Source organism: Solanum dulcamara, chromosome 4, assembly GCF_947179165.1.
Source record: "Solanum dulcamara chromosome 4, daSolDulc1.2, whole genome shotgun sequence".
Taxonomy (NCBI): domain Eukaryota; kingdom Viridiplantae; phylum Streptophyta; class Magnoliopsida; order Solanales; family Solanaceae; genus Solanum; species Solanum dulcamara.
This window is the reverse complement of record NC_077240.1, coordinates 13,156,004-13,174,258: the sequence shown is the minus strand read 5'-3', so window position 1 is coordinate 13,174,258 and position 18,255 is coordinate 13,156,004. Positions and strand designations below refer to the sequence as shown.

Genomic DNA, 18,255 nt, shown 5'->3' with positions numbered 1-18,255 from the left:
ATTGACTCATTCAAGACAGTGGATTCAAGCCTATTAAGATCCGTCAAGTCTGTGAATACCAATGCTAGCTTCAGCCGAGAGAAAGTTCAAACTGCTATGCATCTGTCTGAGGACCAGCAAAGTGCATTTTGTGTGTTGTGAATTAAACATGGCAAACAAATGATTTCTAGGATTTTGCTTCCTTCTGCTTGCAATGACGTGTTTCAGATGCAATTTGAGTGTTCCACATCACAATTTAAGGACATCTACTTGAGGTAAGTATGAGATGCTTCACTTGCTGCAACAGTATCATATCCGTATAATTAGGTATGCTATGACTCATGGCAGGTATACGATGCAGTTAGCAGCCAAAAACTGACCCATTGTCATCCTCAAATTAACAGATGTCTCCATGTAACATTGGACCTTTTGTCATCCTTGACTACCTCAAATGTTATTAGAAGATATCGTACAATTCAAAAACAAGAGTAGATATTGTATTGTACACTAAAGAGGAAACCCGAGGAAGCAAATAAACAGATCAACCCTTTGTGCATTCAATTACCAAATGTACAAGCAAAGAATCTTCGTGCCTTGCAAGGAAAACTGTAACAACAGGGAATGCTGCTGTGCTTACAAAACCATAATTCAGAATAGATCAACTCTTCATTTCTTTGTAAAGGAACTAGAATCAGGTGCCACTATAGATTGCCTTACCTGGTAATGCCTGCATCTAATGTAGACTTCTCTGTCCTTATCATGCTGAATTATGTAATTTCAACTCAATTCCTGTGCCCCCGGTACACAAACATGCAAAACCTAGGCAAGCCTCTAACCTTCTGATATCCCCTTCTGGCTTTTCAAGTGGGGGTGGGAGGGGCACTTATCTTTTTCCTTATCCATCCTATCTCTATTCTCCCGTTCACACATTGACGTAAATAAATTTCTTCGAGGCACCTAAAGCAACAAACTAGCCCCGAAAAAGCGTGTTAATGCATGAAATTATTTATCATGCTTCTTTTATTTCACCTGAGAAATTATCAGAATTTTAAAAAGTGAGAAGTTGAAACATCATTTTATATTGCTGTTTCATTACTGATTAGAAAACAAAAGCTGAAGTTACAAGTAGAAAACCTGGCGGCAGAGATAACTTTGACCCATGTCTGATAGATTCCATAATCTTTCACTCTGCAACAGATCAATCTAGGATTATCACAACTTTCTCAACTATTCCCAGATTAGTAGAGCACAACAACTACTACATACCCAGTCAAATCCCACAAAATGGGTCTGGGGAGTGTACGCAGTCCTTACCACTACCTCTTAGAGGTAGAGAGGTTGTTTCAAAAAGACCCTCGGCTCAAGCAAATCACAGCAGTAATAAAACGAAAAAAGATAGTGTGGAGAAACATGACAACTAATAGCAAAGCAGTGTGGTGCATATATGCAATGAACCGTAGCAACAACAACAAAGTGCGATCACCTAAACCCAGTAAACCACGGATGATATAAAATACCAAAAGCCAAATACTACATTAATACTACAACCGGCATGGTGCTCTATACTACCACCGAACCAAATACACGAATAAGCAGTAATAGGACAACTCTTAACTACCTACTAACCTTCTACCCTTATCCGCGTCCTCCAAACCTCCTTATCAAAGGTCATGTCCTAAGTAAGGTGGAGATGTGTCATATCGTGTCTAATCACCTCCTCCAAATACTTTTTCGGCCCGCCTCTCTCTCCTCGACCCCACTATATCCAACCTCTCACACCTCCTCATCGGGGCATCCGCACATCTCCTTTTCATAAGTCCAAACCATCTCAATCTCTCTTCTCTCAACTTGTCTACCACCAAGGCCACTCCCACTTTGTCTTGGATATCTCTACCATGTCACCCAATTTTAGAACACACTTTAGACAACCAATCATCATGAGCTTTTCTTCATGCTACACTAGTTATTATATCAATCAGACCTTATTGGACATTGTTGAATCATTTGACAATCTTATCAAAAGCTTAATATGTTAGAGGGATTCTCATAGTGGTCCCCAAACCCAGAAAATGAAAAAAAAAAACATCTAGTTAAACAAAATCTTGATCAATGAGCAATCCCATTCACAGATAAAGTGATTAAGGGTAATTCTAAACAAAGGCCTAACTACATCACGGACATTATATGTGTCGACTGGAAGAGTTTGCATCTGCATGTCACTTACAAGAATATATCATCAGCATCAACTTCTTGCAACAAATTGACGAAAAAGCGGAATCCATCTGGACTAACATCTCTGCATAGAAGTCCTGCAAAATATGATCGCAACTTAAGCACCACTTTCTATGTGTTAAAGAATTAGAATCTGCAGAATATACCTTTGCCCTCAGCTGCGAGAAGGTGCTCTTTAGCCATTGCTGGAGCAATTCCCAGAGTCATTGCAGCATCACTAGCAGTGACCCCTGATCGTAAAGCATCAGGTGTAGTAACCATAGATCTAATTCTAGTAAATACCTGCAGTTCATAGCAGATTTGTGGGCATTAAGGATACAGAAAGTATTTATACACCAGATCTATTAACTAGGGATTTTAAAGGGCAGATTTCAAACTTCAAATGACTATTCAAAAGCCTTTTTTTGCTTCAAATTTAGCTGCACTCATGGTTATATTAAGAAAAGGTACTCTTGAAATTCAGTGAGGAGTCTTTTAATGTATGAACAAACTGTCATCTCTTGGGATCTCAGTATGAAATAAGTGATCATATAGTGATGTCCAGATTGCATCCTACATTATGAAAAAAGTTGCTAATTTTTTAATTTTTTTTGGGGAATGCTAACATAAGTTACTAACTCTTGAGATTGCTGTTTACACATATAGTGATGTCAAGATTGCATCCTACATTGTGAAAAAAGTTGCTAATTTTTTTTAAAAAAAATTGGGAATGCTAACATAAGTTGCTAACTCTTGAGATTGTTGTTTACAAAGTGATTCCAAAGCAGTGGCTCTTTTATCCAAGAGAATTCAACGTAACTTGCTTCTCCTGGTTGCACAATTATTTCCTTAGCCTGTCCGCATGCTGTCTATCTCTCTACTAGAATCAATGAAGAATGGTCTAAGACCTTCACATACACCTATAGATGACATTGCACATTAACATCCTCCGGTTTTGGGGGTTCATACATGTAATTGGACGCAGAATTACAAGTGTGAGACCAATTTTTGAAGGTGGACTATGATATCACAAAGAAAAGAGAATAAGTTCTGGGATAAGTTTCCAAAACGGCCAGAATAGTGGCCTGATGAAACGGTGCTGTAAGAATGATCACTGAGGAAAGGTTGGTGCCGCAGAACAGTCAGGGAAGAAGGCATCATCAAGCAGAGCAGATACTGAAAAATTCAAGTGCTGCTGCTGGAATGGTCGCCAAAAAGGACAAGAGTTGTTAACTTATGAAGAGAAGGAAAGATTTTGGTCTGGAAGACAGCCTTTGATAGGCGGCCTATCGGTAGGAAGAAGCAACTTATCTCTATCAAGATTGTCGTCTCTGATACCATGTGAAAGAATCTAAAATCTAAGTGTCAAACCTATAACCTTAAAGCAATACATAGAGTGGCCCAAAACCTATAAATACCTCACAAAATGCCATTATACCCTTTTGTTTGATATTATATAAATCAACACCGACTCAGTCTAATGCAGTAAACTACAGTTGTTTATCTATTCAGTTATGGTCTTCTTCAGCAATAATTTTATAGGAATTCTACTTTGCCTATGATTAAATATTGAATGAGTTGTATTTCGACTACAACCAGACATCTGCTACTTCAGAGAATAATTGATGACAGATATAATTGCAAGGACTTGATTTGACTTTACTTATTCAGTTATGGTCTTCTTCAGCATTAACTTTTATAGGAATTCTAATTTGCCTACGGATTAAATATCTAATAAGTTTCATATTATCTACAACCAGGCATCTGCTACTTGAGAGAATAATTGATGACAGATATAATCACAAGAACTTGTTTTTTTTTTGATAAAGGTAACTTGTAATATGAACAAAGGAATACTCGGGAAGTATTCCAGTAATACTTACAGCAAAAATACAAGGAATAGAAAACTACTGCTACATCACAAATAATGTAGAATACTAGGAATATCCTCTTCTTCTTGAGGATACTCATGTTTACACCAAAAAAAGAAAAGGACCAGACAGTTCATCTTCAGTTTCTGCAGTGAGCAGCTCTTGTTTTCAAAACAAGAACTTGCTTGATCCCACTATAAAGGAGGAGGACAATATCAAGGCGAAGAATTACTTAGACAATTACAATAAGTTCAAGAAACGCAATATAGGATGTAATAAGAGAGATTAAGGAAGACCCAAAAAAGCAAGTCTTGTATTGGCAGAAAGGAGATGCTCAAACAGTGAAGCCAATATAAATGTTTTACCTCAACATCACTGTGGCTTTTGCTCTGGATGACCATGACACCACTATCAAACGTCCGAAGCATAACTGGTCTGTAAAAGTGAATTGTTATTTCCTTTTTCTTTAAGGCATGGAAGTAGTTGAAATGAACCCCAAGTTACGTATACCCTATATTTGAGTATTAGTTCAATGATGAATGTAGATGCAGATATGTATATATGTGTATGTGTGTAGGGGAAAAAGGGAGGCATACACGTCAAACTTCTCCCAGAGAGAACATGCACGCAGCAAATCGTCAGGTGAGATCAATTCTGTAAAATCACGATAAAAAAGTTATACAGACTGTAATGACACTGGCAAAAGAATGAGGAAGAAATTATTAAGAAACTAAAGTGACAGACTTTTGAGTTGAAGATTAAATAGTCAATACAACAACATGGCCAGTGTAATCTCACAATCCCACAGGTGGAGACTGGGGAGAGTAGGTATATGTAGACCTTACCCCTCTCCTGGAGGCAGAGACGATTTAATAGTAAGTAAGAAAAGGAAAGAAAAAAATAACAAGATGACCTGTTCCACGAGCCCGGTTGAAAAGGCAATAGATGTCAATGAGATTAATCATTCCTCCAGCTCTCTCCAGTGGAATTTTGGCAAAATCTGCCAACTAAGTATCAACTAATTATTATTTTTGCATATTACTGAAAAGAAAACATTTGCAAGATCACAGGAAATTAAAAATATTCTATTTCCTAGACAAGAATAACAAATAAACTGATAAGAGCTTTCTTCTACCCATGACTCACCACTGCCCCCCCAAAAAGTTGGACCACAGTATCAAAAAGGTTGAAAGAACGGAAAAAGTGACAAGAAACCTGACTGGAAACCTTTGTGCAAGAGGACCACTAGCACAAGAGTAACTCTCCAACAGCTTTAGCCCTAAGGCATTGCACAAGTACATATTTAAAAAAGCACTATAATAAATAATTAATTTCTCAAATTATTCTTGTAGGGTTCAGTTTTGATAAGTCTCTCTACTGCGAAGCAAATCACAATAAGCTTGGGACTCTGAAGGATAACTCAGGTTTGCTGAGACGAGAAAAAACTCCTTATGACAGATACTTAGGATTCATATTATATGTATACCTTTTTGGGTCCTCACACACTACCCCCATATGTACAGATGACTGGCTTGATTTTCTATGTAAGAGCTTGGACCTAAGAGTTCACGTATCAAACCTTTTTGTGACTTATCGGAAAGGAACAATAAAAGACTATTTTTAAGGCGAGGAATGGTAGAAGTTGTAATGTCTTGCTCGTGCCAAGTTACATTATATATCAACACATTTGAAACTTTTTATATACTCTTGATGTGCTCTTTATATCATTATGAGTCAAGATAAGTTCTCTTTGGTGGCTACTTGCTTAACAGTCTCATGATCCACTTTGAAATTTGCAGAAAATCCGTCGAGTAAGTTATGGTCTTACATGGCCTGATTAGGATTAAGATTGATATCTGTAATCTCTTAGGTTGATGGGAAAGATATGTTGCACTTAGAATTCTTTTATTATTAATTTTTTTATGACAAGGGAAACCCGCAGTCGCTACCCTTTGGGTGTGCATAGGGTGAAACCTCCGCTCTAATGCAATAGCTCGCAAACCACACAGGAGAGGTAACCCACACTAGGCAAGCTCGGTGCGACGAGCTCGAGCCAGAAGGCAAACCCCTTGCTTTCGCTGGTAAGGAGTTTCAAACTTGAGACCTCCAACATGGAAGTTCCAAGCCCAAACCACTGGGCCACTTTATTTAATCGTTATTTGTTATTAGTCTTTATTTATTTGTATTTATTTGTCATCTATTCGTTATTTGTTTGTTGTTTTTCTCATAAAGCTTTTAATTTTCTATTCTTATCTAACATTTTTTATGCATTTATGCTTTTACTGAGCCGAGGGTCTCCAGCAAACAGCCGTCCTACCTTGGTAGGAGTAAGGTCTGCGTACATTCTACCCTCCCCAGACCCCATGTTGTGGGATTTCACTGGGTTGTTGTTGTTGTTGTTGTTGTTGTATTGCTTGGCTCTCCTCAGATAAAATCACTGGTTCATAGGTCCAGCAAAAAGAAAGATATCAAAGGTTTAACAGCAAAAGGGAAATTATCAGCTATGGAGAGCGGGGACACTTCGATTAAATTTTCATCAGGTAGCAACATGTTATCGATAGGCAAAGACAATATTTCGTATGTGCTTGCGAACATTGCTATCTAACTTTAGCTGCAATTATAATCAAGACTAGCTCATAAAAATGGATATACTAACTAACACAGCTACCAGGATAAAATACCTGCCGAGATAATTGTTGATGATACAATGCACCAGCAGATTCTTTAGTAACAGGAGACACAATACCAACACTTAATAGCAGTTCTTGCATCTCTTCTTTGGTTCCAATTTCCTCATCATTTGTGCCAGTGGCCTGACTAGTTGAGCCAGACAGAAGCTTTGCTCTCATTTTCTCTGCTAGAATCACCATTTCTTTAGCCTTATTCTGTATATGAGAATTATATCAACCGATAGTAGAGACAGACGCAGGTACCAAACTTAAGTTATCAACCAAACAGACCGATTTGCATACGTAAGAGTTACTAGAACTCCTAGAATTTGCATTTAGCCAAAACAAAAAATATATAAAAAAGGGCAGCCCGGTGCACTTAAGCTTCCGCTATGCGCAGGATCCGGGGAAGGGCCCGACCACAAGGGTATGTTGTACGCAGTCTTACCTTGCATTTCTGCCAGAGGCTGTTAAATCGATAATAAAATCGATAAGCCGACTGTTAAATAAGAATGTAGTATTGTCAATTATACATGTAACCCTAATATCTGAGAGATACTATAAGAACTTAGTCCATTCAATCATTAGACTGGCGAGTTCTCTCAAATTTTCTTCCTCCTCAATTTTGTCATCAACGTCAATTACTTAACATGAAGTACACTCTGACATGAATCCATGAACATGCACTGTACCCTAATCTTTTTTTTTTAATGGATAAATTCAACTGTAAATATTCCACTTCCAAAGAAATCTTAGTCACTACATTGTTATAATTGAAAACCAAACTTTACACAGGCGAATTCTTGCACGCTTCATTTCAGAAACTAAATTGCATATGTTCCAATACGCAAACGAAAGAAGTTCCTTCTGGCTTTACCTATCAACCCGAGTGAGAGAGAGAGAGAGAGAGATCTTTCGTGTCAAGAGAATAACTTTTTTATAACGGCAGTGTCTGAGCAAGCTTTTGCACACGTCAACTAATTCCATGGAAACCTAGTACCTCACAACAACAACAATAACAACAAGTAACAAGTAACTCTTTTCACCTAGTGCTTTTTCTCAATGTTGGGATTTAAACCTGAGACCTAATAGCTCTCAACTCACTCATTGACTACTAGGCCACATCCTTGGCTGCCAAGACAAGCACATTTTTAAAGGTAACATAAACGCTTATTGCATCTATTCTTTACATATCCACCAAATTTCCAAGTCTATACATAAAATAACCAAACAAATAAAAGACTTAAGCTTTACCATACCATGAGAGCATTCAAATCCTGAAATGCTTCCTGCAAGCTCTTATCAGTATTTTCCCACATTTCCTGCTCTTTCCTCAATATCCCAGCTACCCCAACAACCGGCATCCTCACCGCCAATCCTCCATCAGCACCCGATCCATGACCCGACCCCAACCCTGAACCTGAAGACTCCGACCCAGATTTTTCCCCATCTTCCCAAGCCTTCTTTCTCCATGCTTCCCTAAACTTCTCCACGAAGGAGTCTATATCCGATTTTCCCCTAAGAATCAAAGTAATAACCACAGCCCCTTTCGTGCCCTTTTCATCAACTGATGCCTGAAATCGGAATCTTGGGCTGGCGAACATTGACTTGATGGATTTTTTGACAGGGAAGATGAGGGTAATTGCTGAAAGGGGGATGAAAATGGCAGTAGGGGAGGTAGTGGATTCTTGGACCCAGAGAAGACGATGAGTTGTGAGAATAACGAGGCCGGATTTAAGGTTAGGGAAACTGGGGGTTTCTTCAGAAAATAGGTCTACGGAGGAGAGAAGGCTGCACTCCACTTCTCCTGGTTGAAGAACCGGCCGCCCACTCCCGGTGAGCTGTGCCGCCGGTAGCCAATTTCCGGCCATACTGGCAAATCTTTTGGAAGTATAAATTTCTGAAGTATTCCAAAGACAAACTGAATAAACTATAAATTGACGAGAGAGATCAAATCCACTAATAAAAATGATCAATCTTTTGTTTTTTTTTCTAACAATTAACCATTTGAATGGACTTAAAAAAAAATCATGTGTTTTTTTTTAGAACTTTTAATTGTTGAAAGTTATTTTTATAAATCAACAGTTGAATGTTTGGATAAAAGTGCTTAAATGAGAAAAATGATGTGAATTTTAGAGTTAAAAGAATAAAAATGGTAGTTTAAGAATTTAGTTAAAATATAAGGATATAAAAGTAATTTTCATGGTCAGAAAATGACTTTAAACATTTAGAAAAAAAAAAGTTAAGAATTCTAACTTTTTATTTTTGACTGACTTTAAAAACTTTATGGCTTAAAATTAGCATTAGACAAACACGTCGAAAAGCTAAAAAAGGGATTTTAAGTTGGTTTAACCAACTTAAAACCTATCCAAACGGCCTCTAAGTTAAACTTTGCAATTTCTCTACAATAATCATAACTTAAAATATATAATGTAAGATGGTTTATGATGTCATTCAATAATCAAATTAAGCCAAAAAAAAAAGATTTTAGTTCAATTGATCGGCTATTTTAAAATTTTAACTTATGTAGAATTTTGATTCACTTCTTATAATTTACTAAATTCAGTTTATTTTTCATTTTGATAAACATGTATTTTTTTCTTTTAAATTATAATATTATTACGTAAATAAGTATCCAATAAATATTATTAATCGACTTTTCAAAATAGTGACAAAATTAATTCATTTGAGCTAATTAAGATTCTAAAGAAGAGGAAGAGTAACATAGCTTGTATCCAAGAGACCAAATAGGTAGGTTCTGAAGTTAAAGAGATAGACGGGTATAAGTTTTGGTTCTCTCGTAGATCAAAGTATAGAAATGGGGTAGGCATTTTAGTAAACAGTGATTTAAGAGATCAGGTGGTGGAGGTTAGAAGAATCACTGATAGGGTGATGTCGATTAAGGTGGTCATTGAAGGGATCACATTGAACATTATTAGTACTTATGTGCCGCAAGCGGGCTTAGGCGAGGAGGAAAAGAGGCATTTTTAAGAGGATTTGGACGAGTTAGTGGGAGGCATACCGCCTACTGAGAAGCTTTTCATGGGAGGGGATTTCAATGGGCACATCGGCTTTATTTCGAGAGGGTATGATGATGTGCATGGAGACTTTGGCTTCGGGGACAGAAATAGAGGAGGAGTTTCACTTTTGGATTTCGCAAGAGCTTTTGAGTTCGTGATAGCCAATTCGAGTTTCCCAAAGAAGGAGGACTAGTTGGTAACCTTCCGTAGTTCGATGACTAAGACTCAGATAGATTTTTTACTAATTAGGAAGGATGATAAAGGTTTGTGCAAAGATTGTAAGGACATTCCGATTGACAATCTTACGATCCGACATAAGCTCTTGGTGATGGATTTAGGGATCAAGATGACGAGGAAGAAGAGGGTTGGGGATAACCGATCCTAGGTCAGATGGGGGAGTTTGACCACGGCTAGTGCCCTGGAGATGGGAGAGAAATTGAAGGATATGAAGGCCTGGGATAGTAGTGGGGATACGAACAGTATGTGGTGTACGACAAATAGTTGTATTATGTTTGTAGCAAGAGAAGTGTTGGGAGTCTCGACAAGTAGCCGTGGTCGGCATCGAGGGGATTGGTGGTGGAATGGAAAAGTGCAAGGGAAGATGGAAGCAAAGAAGATGGTGTATGCAAAGTTGATAGAAAGCAAGGATGAGGTGGAGACGTGGACGAATAGGAAACATTATAAGATAGCGAGGAAGGAGGCGAAGTCAGCAGTTTCGATGGCAAAAACGACAGCTTTTGAACGTCTTTATGCTGAACTAGAAAAGAAAGGCGAGGATAGAAAATTGTCCAGACTGGCCAGAGCGGGGGAAAGATGGGCAAGCGATGTGGATCAAGTGAAGTGCATTGAGGACGAGCACGAAATAGTATTGGTAAAGGAGACCCTCATTAAATAGAGATGACAGCCATACTTTCATAAACTCTTGAATGAAGAAGGGGGCAGAGAGATTGTGTTGGGAGATTTGGAACATACAGGGAGGCGTCACGATTTTGGGTGTTGCAGGAGTATTACGGTCAAAGAGGTTAAGGGTGTTGTGCGTAGGATGCGCTGGGGAAGAGCGACCGGACCTGACGAGATTCCTGAGGAATTTTGGAAGAGCGCGAGCTCGGTAGGTTTGGAGTGGCTGACTAGGCTATTTAATATTTTTTTTAAGACCGCAATGATGCTCGAAGAATGGAGGTCGAGCGTAATAATCCCTTTATACAAAAACAAAGGGATATCTAGAACTGCAACAACTATAGAGGTATCAAACTTTTAAGTCATACTATGAAAGTGTAGGAAAGAGTGGTGGAGAAGAGGGTGAGGAGAGGCGTGTTTATTTCAGAGAACCAGTTCGGATTTATGCCGGGATGCTCAACTACAGAAGTCAACCATCTTATGAGGAGACTGGTAGAGCAATATAGGGAGAGGAAGATAGACTTGCATATGGTATTCATCGACCTAGAAAAGGCTTATGATAAAGTTTCACGAGGGATACTATGGAGATGTTTGGTGTACCTGTGGCGTACATTAGGGTGGTCAAAGACATGTATGAGGGTGCCAAAACCAGGGTAAAGACAATAGGAGGAGACTCAGAGTGCTTCCCCAGTTGTGATGGGGTTGCATCAAGGATCAACTATTAGTACGTTTTTATTTGCCTTAGTGATGGATGGATTGACGCGACAAATTCAAGGTGAGGTGCCATGATGTATGCTTTTCGCGGACGGCATAGTCCTGATCGATGAGACTCGTAACGAAGTTAACTCTAAGCTGAAGGATTGGAGACATACCTTGGAGTCTAAAGGATTTAAGCTGAGTAAGACCAAGACAGAGTACTTAGAGTGCAAGTCTAGTGAGATACCTCATGAGGTTGGCGCGGAAGTTAGGCTTGGTGACAAGGCTATCCAAAAGAAAAGTAGTTTCAAGTACCTTGGGTCTATTATGCAAGGAGCGAAAAGATTGACGATGATGTCACACATCGTATTGAGGCAGGGCGAATGACATGGAGGCTCGCTTCCGGTGTGCTGTGTGACAAAAAAGTGCCACCACAACTTAAGGGCAAGTTCTACAAAGTGGTGGTTAGACCGGCTATATTATATGGGGCGGAGTGTTGACTAGTTAAGGTCTCTCACGTTCAAAAGATGAAAGTTGCCGAAATGAGAATGTTGAGATGGATGTGTGGGCATACTAGGAGCGACAAGATTAGAAATGAGGCTATTCGGGACAAGGTAGGAGTGACCTCGGTGGAAGATAAGATGCGGGAAATGCGACTGAAATGGTTTGAGTATGTAAAGAGGAGAGACACAGATGCCCTGTGCGAAGGTGCGAGAGATTGGCTATGGACGGTTTCAGGAGGGGCAAAGGGAGGCCGAAGAAGTATTGGGAAGAGGTGATTAGACAAGATATGACACAGTTGTAGCTCACTTAGGACATGACCTTAGATAGAAGGTTGCGGAGGACTAAGACTAATATAGTAGGATTGGTGGCTTCAGGAGGTGAACAATTGACTCTGATGCTTACACAATAAATGAACAGCCAGTAGATCTTTACCCTTGCTCAGAGCATGGTAAAAATATGGTAAACTCCATCAAAGAATCAAACAAAGCTCAGTGTTGTCGATCTTGTGATATTTCTAATTTGTGACTTTTCCTATTTACTGTATGTGCAGAGGTGTTCAAACTAGAGGTGGGGTATGGAAAGACATTTACTTCGGAAATTGTCATGGTTATGATCAGTTGTTCAAGAATTGAGCAGTTAGAATAGTTTCTCTTTTGACATGATGAATTGAGCAGAGAATAGTTTTTCTTTTGATAAGAATTGCAGTTTCATTTCATTATTTTCTTATTGAAGATCCAAAGTAGAACTTCCAAGAAATTCAGGAAGTTCCATAAAAATTAGGTCATGTGATAAGAATTTCGTCACAAAGGAGAAGAGACAACATCGGTTATGGTATGACAAACGGACGCAAGAGTCCGAAGAAAAAGGGATGCAAGAGTTGAAGCGACAGATAAAATAGGAAGAAAACCTAATAGTACCAGGGAAAGTGTATTCCGAAAATTACCGCCCTATTTTTTAAGGTGGTGTTTAAGTCCGCGTCCACTCTACCTTCCCAGTGTGGTGGAATTATACTGGGCTTGTTATTGTTATTGTTATTGTTTAGAGTTCCTCCATTAGCACCAAATTGGTCACTACGAAGAGCGGATTTAGGGATTTGCATAATTCGGTAACCCAGTGGTACCGACCCTCAATCAATTCATACAAAATGGGGGGAAAACCCCAACTTTACCGACAAGAAGAAATCAATGGTTGCTAAGAGATTTCTCGGATTTCTTATGAACATGAGTCAAAGTAGATATAGAGATAAAGCTTCTCCGCTACATCTTTAGCATATTTTGGTATGCTTTCTTTACAGATTGTTATGGGTTGGATAGTATGATTTTGTATTATCTATAAAGTAACATCCAAAGGTCCATTATTTAGACTATACTGCTTCGTTTCATGATGGAAGTGTTAATTTTGTGAGAAAGTAGCCCAGAAAACTTAGATTCATAAGAAGCTCACTAAAAATTAATCTATGAATCCTACAAATTAAAGCTAACTAATTCATGTCTACTAAAATGGTTTAGGGCTTCTCCTTTTACTTCAAATCGTGTAAAAGTACATTTACCAGGACCTTTTAAGGGTGGTAGACAATGAGCTTTTCTCAAATGGCTGGAACATATTTGAGAATGTTTCGGACATTAATAAAAAAAATTGTACCAAAATTGATCTTGAGAATGATAAGATCTCAAGCATTTGAGAATTGATTATACTAAATATTTTAGACTTCATTTGATTTTGGCAACTGAAGTTATAGTACATAATGGTGTGCTTCATGAAATTGTAGTACACTAAAGATAGACGAAGATGGTAGAGGATGATGGTGGTTGTGGTAGTGGTTAGTTAAAGAAGAAAAAACAGAACTGGTCAACTATGAGGTAATAAATTGTTCATATAACATCATAGCATTTTTCTTTCACCACTGCCCTATGAATTTAATCAAGATAATAGTTGATCAAATTAAATCAAAAACAAGATCATTTAATTAATGAATCGTTATTGTACCTAAGACAAGGGTGAGTTCAACAATAGGTCAGGAAAAGGTTAGAGAGTACCAAGTTTGGGAAAAACAACAATGGCACCATGAACCGTGGCTCGATCCCATCCACTGTGTGCATGCCACCATAAGGTGCGTTTTCTTCTGAAAAGATCAACATTTGCCTGAATTTTGAACCTGACTGGATTGGACATTGGGTTATGTATTTCAGTTCATCTGATCATGGATTTATAGGTTCTTTTCTCCATGGCTGCAAATGTTCTAAATTATTCGAATTTATATTCCAAATAATCAACCTTAAAAAGTTCAATTATTTATAGTAATACCAGTGAATGGTTATGTTGGATTTCCCTTGCTTGTAGACATTCACAATTGACAGTTTCTCTTTATGAGCATAAATTGTGGGCCCTGGAAATTGTCCACTCACAGTTAAGACAGTTATGATCTTTGATTCACAGAGCCTTTGCTGCATTTGCATTCCTTTTACAATCCTTTTCTTCCCGTCCATCATCATTCAACGATTGCTACTCCTCAAAACATCCTTGCCCCTTTACATGAAGTTAGCGTTATACACTAAATTCATTTCGCCACCAAAAGCTTATACTTTCTCCCGAGCTTGCCCCCACTTACTTTAACTTGCCTCACAGGTTTTATGCCAACAAATCCCTCTTGCATTTATATGGGACTTTTCATGGTGTTAACTGTCGTTTACAAAACTTTCTGACCTTCTCGATTTTAAAATCTACCTTGGCTTTATCCTGCTCGACCACTTTAATTTCACTACTGCTGCATCAAGTGTTTCCATGTTTACCACCTACAAATCCTTTCACTTCCTTCCAACTCACAATCCACATACGTTCTGGAAAGTACCAAAAATAAGTACTAAACCACCTAAAAAAAGTTTGGTGCTTACTATTTTGCTCAGTTTCATATTTCATTTTTACATTGACAATTTGACATGCTTCCCTACTCTCAATTGACATTTCCATTCAACATACAGGAATCATCTTATGGATACACAAAACATCCCTGAAAGCACACTAGATACCCCTGCACAATCTAGGTATGTTGCTCTTTACATTTACAATCCGTTATTTTACTCCCTCCCTATATTGGTCAGCCCAACCTTAATTGAACAACTCCAACTCCTGCCCCTCATTTGCAAAGTCCAGCCTATTAATAGTTGCGTCCATCTCCCTATTGTTTATGTATATTTCTTTGTTCTACATGATATGTTCGGCCTAAATTCACCTTAACATGTTACATTCTGTTGTTTGAGATTCTACTATTTGCGCTGCCTACCTTCGCTATTGATATTTACATCATCTTTTAATTAATTTACCTCCATTATTACTTGTAGCGAGATTGTCCCTGTATACATCAAACCTATTACATCCCTTCGTCATTGCATCTGTGAGTTATTAAATCTTCATTTGAGCTTGATTTTTATAACTTCATCTTTCTTTGGCTGAATACATCAAAGCTAAGCTAGCTGTATCACTGTGTGGAAAACCCTTTTCATTTGCACTATTATGTCTTACACATAAACTTCCGATAAACATATTTCTATCCATTAAATTTCCACCATCTGTACGATGGAGGTGCTTGAAAAAAAATATACTCAAATGCACTTTTGGATTTTTATTTGGAGTTACAGCTTTTTATAAAAGGTTGCTCGCTAATTGGTGTGAAACCTGTACCTAAGCATTTTTGCCGATGTACAAATCAAACTCTCCCCCTCCCCCCCCCCCCTCCCCTGGGGGAGTATTCTCTAATGGGCATTGATGCCAAACTTCTTAGGCCCTGCAGTTCGTAAACCCCGTATACCTACATATATTTATTACGTCCACTTCAAATAGTCCCGGGCAATTACTTCTGCTCACATGGCTATATTAATGGTACTGCCAATACACAACAACTAATTTGGTTATCCATGGATTACCAGCACCTGTGTCAGTGCTGCTTTACTTCTTCCCAAAAACATCAGATCATTCACGCCTTAGGGTAGAAAACTACTGCATTCAGATAAATGACTGTTGAACTCTGTATGCCTTTCTATTAGTACTCTCCACTGTGATGCGCACACACTTTAGACTGCATTACGCCTCCTTACTATGCCTTATCTTTACACACACAGGAATTCATCGATGGAGGCAAACACTACAGATTGTCATGCACACCTAACCCCCCAAATAATTGTCCAGGTAAACTTTAAATTATACCTTATACTACTTTGTTGTTTACCATAAACAATATTGCATTTTATTTGAAACAGTAACAAGACTACCTCCCGTCCCCCAAGAACCGGTGTACGTGCATCTGTCATAAGTGCGGATTGAATAAATGAGGATGAAGCGAGCACAACTAAGAATCGAAATTTACAGAGGAATTGGACAAAATTGAACATACACTGAATAATGTTTCCTAATCTGTTGGTTTACCTACAAAAATAATGCTAACTCATGTATGTCTTTTGATTTACTTTTTGTTGCGTTGTACCTTCACATCTTTCTCTTTTTGACCGTGTTTGTTAGAAGCACGACTTGCTGATTTATTAAAGGGACAATTGATCCTTTTTATTACAATGCCCAATCTTGAAATTGATGTATGTTTGTTCCCTTATTACAACTTCACAGTGGCGATTGTTTCCATTACAGTGTCATCTGTCATTTTGGACACTTGATTGTATCCGATTACAATATCTAATTCATTACTTCAAAAATTACTAAGTTGATAGTTTATGAAAAAGAAGAAGAAAAATGTAATTCACATATTCAAAGCGAAAGGGTTAGCCTACAAGTGTCATATCGGTACAAATTAATATAACCATGTGGGAAAGACTATTGGGTTGGGCATTCATGTGGAAATTGTGTGAACTTATTATAGATTTCATTACTAAGACAACATTTGTTTATTTATCCTATTATTAAATTACCGGTTGAATTTAATATGATACTATTTATATGAATTTTTATGAGCAAATGTTCTGAATGATAATGAAATTAATTATGGGCAGATAGATCAATGCATGTAATAGACTAAAAGTAAAATCAATTGTCTCTTCATAGAGAAATAGTGCTAAGACAAAATGAGAGTTGTATAACTCGATCTACATGTTGTTTGACCGTTAATATTGTGAGTAAAAATAAAAAATAAGTTATTCTATATATATTTCTTCTCAAAAATGTTAAATAAAAGACATTAAAAAAGTAGACACATTTTACAAAACTTTTATAAATTAGAAATGCCTTGACCAAAGGTTGGTCTACATGTTGTTTAACCTGTTTATAAAGAATAAGTTAGTCAATATATATCTCTACTCAGAAAGGATAAAACAAGGACACTAAGAATGGTTTGTAAATTATAAATGTCTCAATTACAACAAGCTAACAGAGATGAACTTTTATATTATCGGAAACTTTATCAAGTACACAACAAATTTAATAAGCTGTGAGCTAATTGGAGTAATTCACACCCGTCGAAGCGCAAATAATTTACCATAGCAAAAAATGATGTATTCAAGAAGATTTTTCAATCTTTTCTACTAGGTAATCCAGTATATTATAAACATCAACCTTCCTTCGCTAAAAAATTAAATTACTTTTATCAGTCCTATCTTTCTCAAGTGACTATACTTACTAAAAGGGAATTCATTATTTAGGTGAGTTCTTTGCTCTAGACAAACCAATTAATGTTCATTATTCAATATTCTTTTCTGATTGATATTAAAATAAATTAAAAATTGATCATTATAAATTATAAGTTGCTTGTGTCAAATTTATGATACATAAATAGTTAGGTGTTAAAATTTAAATATGTTTACTCAAAGTAAAAAGTTAAATTCGTTCTTAATAGTTGTTTGCTTACTTAGTAGTAGTTTTTTTTCTATTAAATTAATATATTTACAATAAAAAACAATTATTTATATTAAATTTTATTTGATAACTCATAAAATTAACTAAATAACACGTTATAATTCAATAAATTCTATTTTATTATAAATATTAGGAAAACTTGGACAAATATCCACTGAGCAAAATTTCTTATCTAAAATGACTCAATTATCAATTTTTTTTTACCAAAAATGATTATTTGACATTTTTCAATTGTAAGCGAAATTCAATTGATGCTTTCTTCTTGCCTTCTTTAATCTTCTTCTTCTTCCGGTCATTAATGGCTTCTTCTTCTCTTTCTTATTTTTCGTTCCTTCCTTCTATATTAGTTGTTTTCCTCCTCCTCTTCCTCTTCCTTCTTATTCTTTCTTCATGTTCAAAACTCGACGTACTGCAAACGTGAATCGTTTTTAGTGAATAATAATTTTGTTAAGAGGAGATTTGAGTTAGGTAAAATTGAAAAAATAAAGTTTTGCAATGTATATTTTATTTTATCAATAATATACATATCGTCTATATACTATTTATACAATATCT

The 18,255-nt window shown here is 37.1% G+C and overlaps 1 protein-coding gene and 1 long non-coding RNA gene across 5 annotated transcripts; one reads left to right on the top strand and one right to left on the bottom strand.

The window, feature by feature from the left end:
- Positions 1-512: 512 nt before the first annotated feature.
- Positions 513-8,707, bottom strand: LOC129886365 (vacuolar protein sorting-associated protein 36). The gene is made up of 9 exons (XM_055961019.1): positions 7,990-8,707; positions 6,743-6,946; positions 4,975-5,068; positions 4,658-4,715; positions 4,427-4,496; positions 2,358-2,493; positions 2,204-2,288; positions 1,114-1,167; positions 513-1,008 (listed from the first exon to the last, which is right to left on the bottom strand). The coding sequence occupies exons 1-9, from the start codon at positions 8,599-8,601 to the stop codon at positions 1,005-1,007; spliced, it is 1,317 nt and encodes a 438-aa protein (XP_055816994.1). The 5' UTR covers positions 8,602-8,707; the 3' UTR covers positions 513-1,004.
- Positions 8,708-12,238: 3,531 nt separating this feature from the next.
- Positions 12,239-16,410, top strand: LOC129886362 (uncharacterized). Of its 4 annotated transcripts, none has more exons than XR_008766206.1 (4): positions 12,239-12,414; positions 14,826-14,888; positions 15,963-16,029; positions 16,101-16,410. It is a non-coding gene; the product is annotated as an uncharacterized LOC129886362 (long non-coding RNA). The 4 variants fall into 4 exon arrangements; XR_008766203.1 differs by lacking the exon at positions 12,239-12,414 and adding an exon at positions 12,437-13,124; XR_008766205.1 differs by lacking the exon at positions 12,239-12,414 and adding an exon at positions 13,507-13,706.
- Positions 16,411-18,255: the final 1,845 nt, after the last annotated feature.

What these genes read in the sequence shown, in the direction of transcription:
- LOC129886365 (XM_055961019.1), bottom strand. Translation starts at nt 8,601, where the DNA reads ATGGCCGGAAATTGGCTACCGGCGGCACAGCTCACCGGGAGTGGGCGG. An exon ending in CAACCGGGCTCGTGGAACAG is followed by an intron (nt 4,716 to 4,974) that starts GTCATCTTGTTA and finishes GTGATTTTACAG; the next exon opens with AATTGATCTCACCTGACGAT. An exon ending in GATGCTGATGATATATTCTT is followed by an intron (nt 1,168 to 2,203) that starts GTAAGTGACATG and finishes GATCTGTTGCAG; the next exon opens with AGTGAAAGATTATGGAATCT.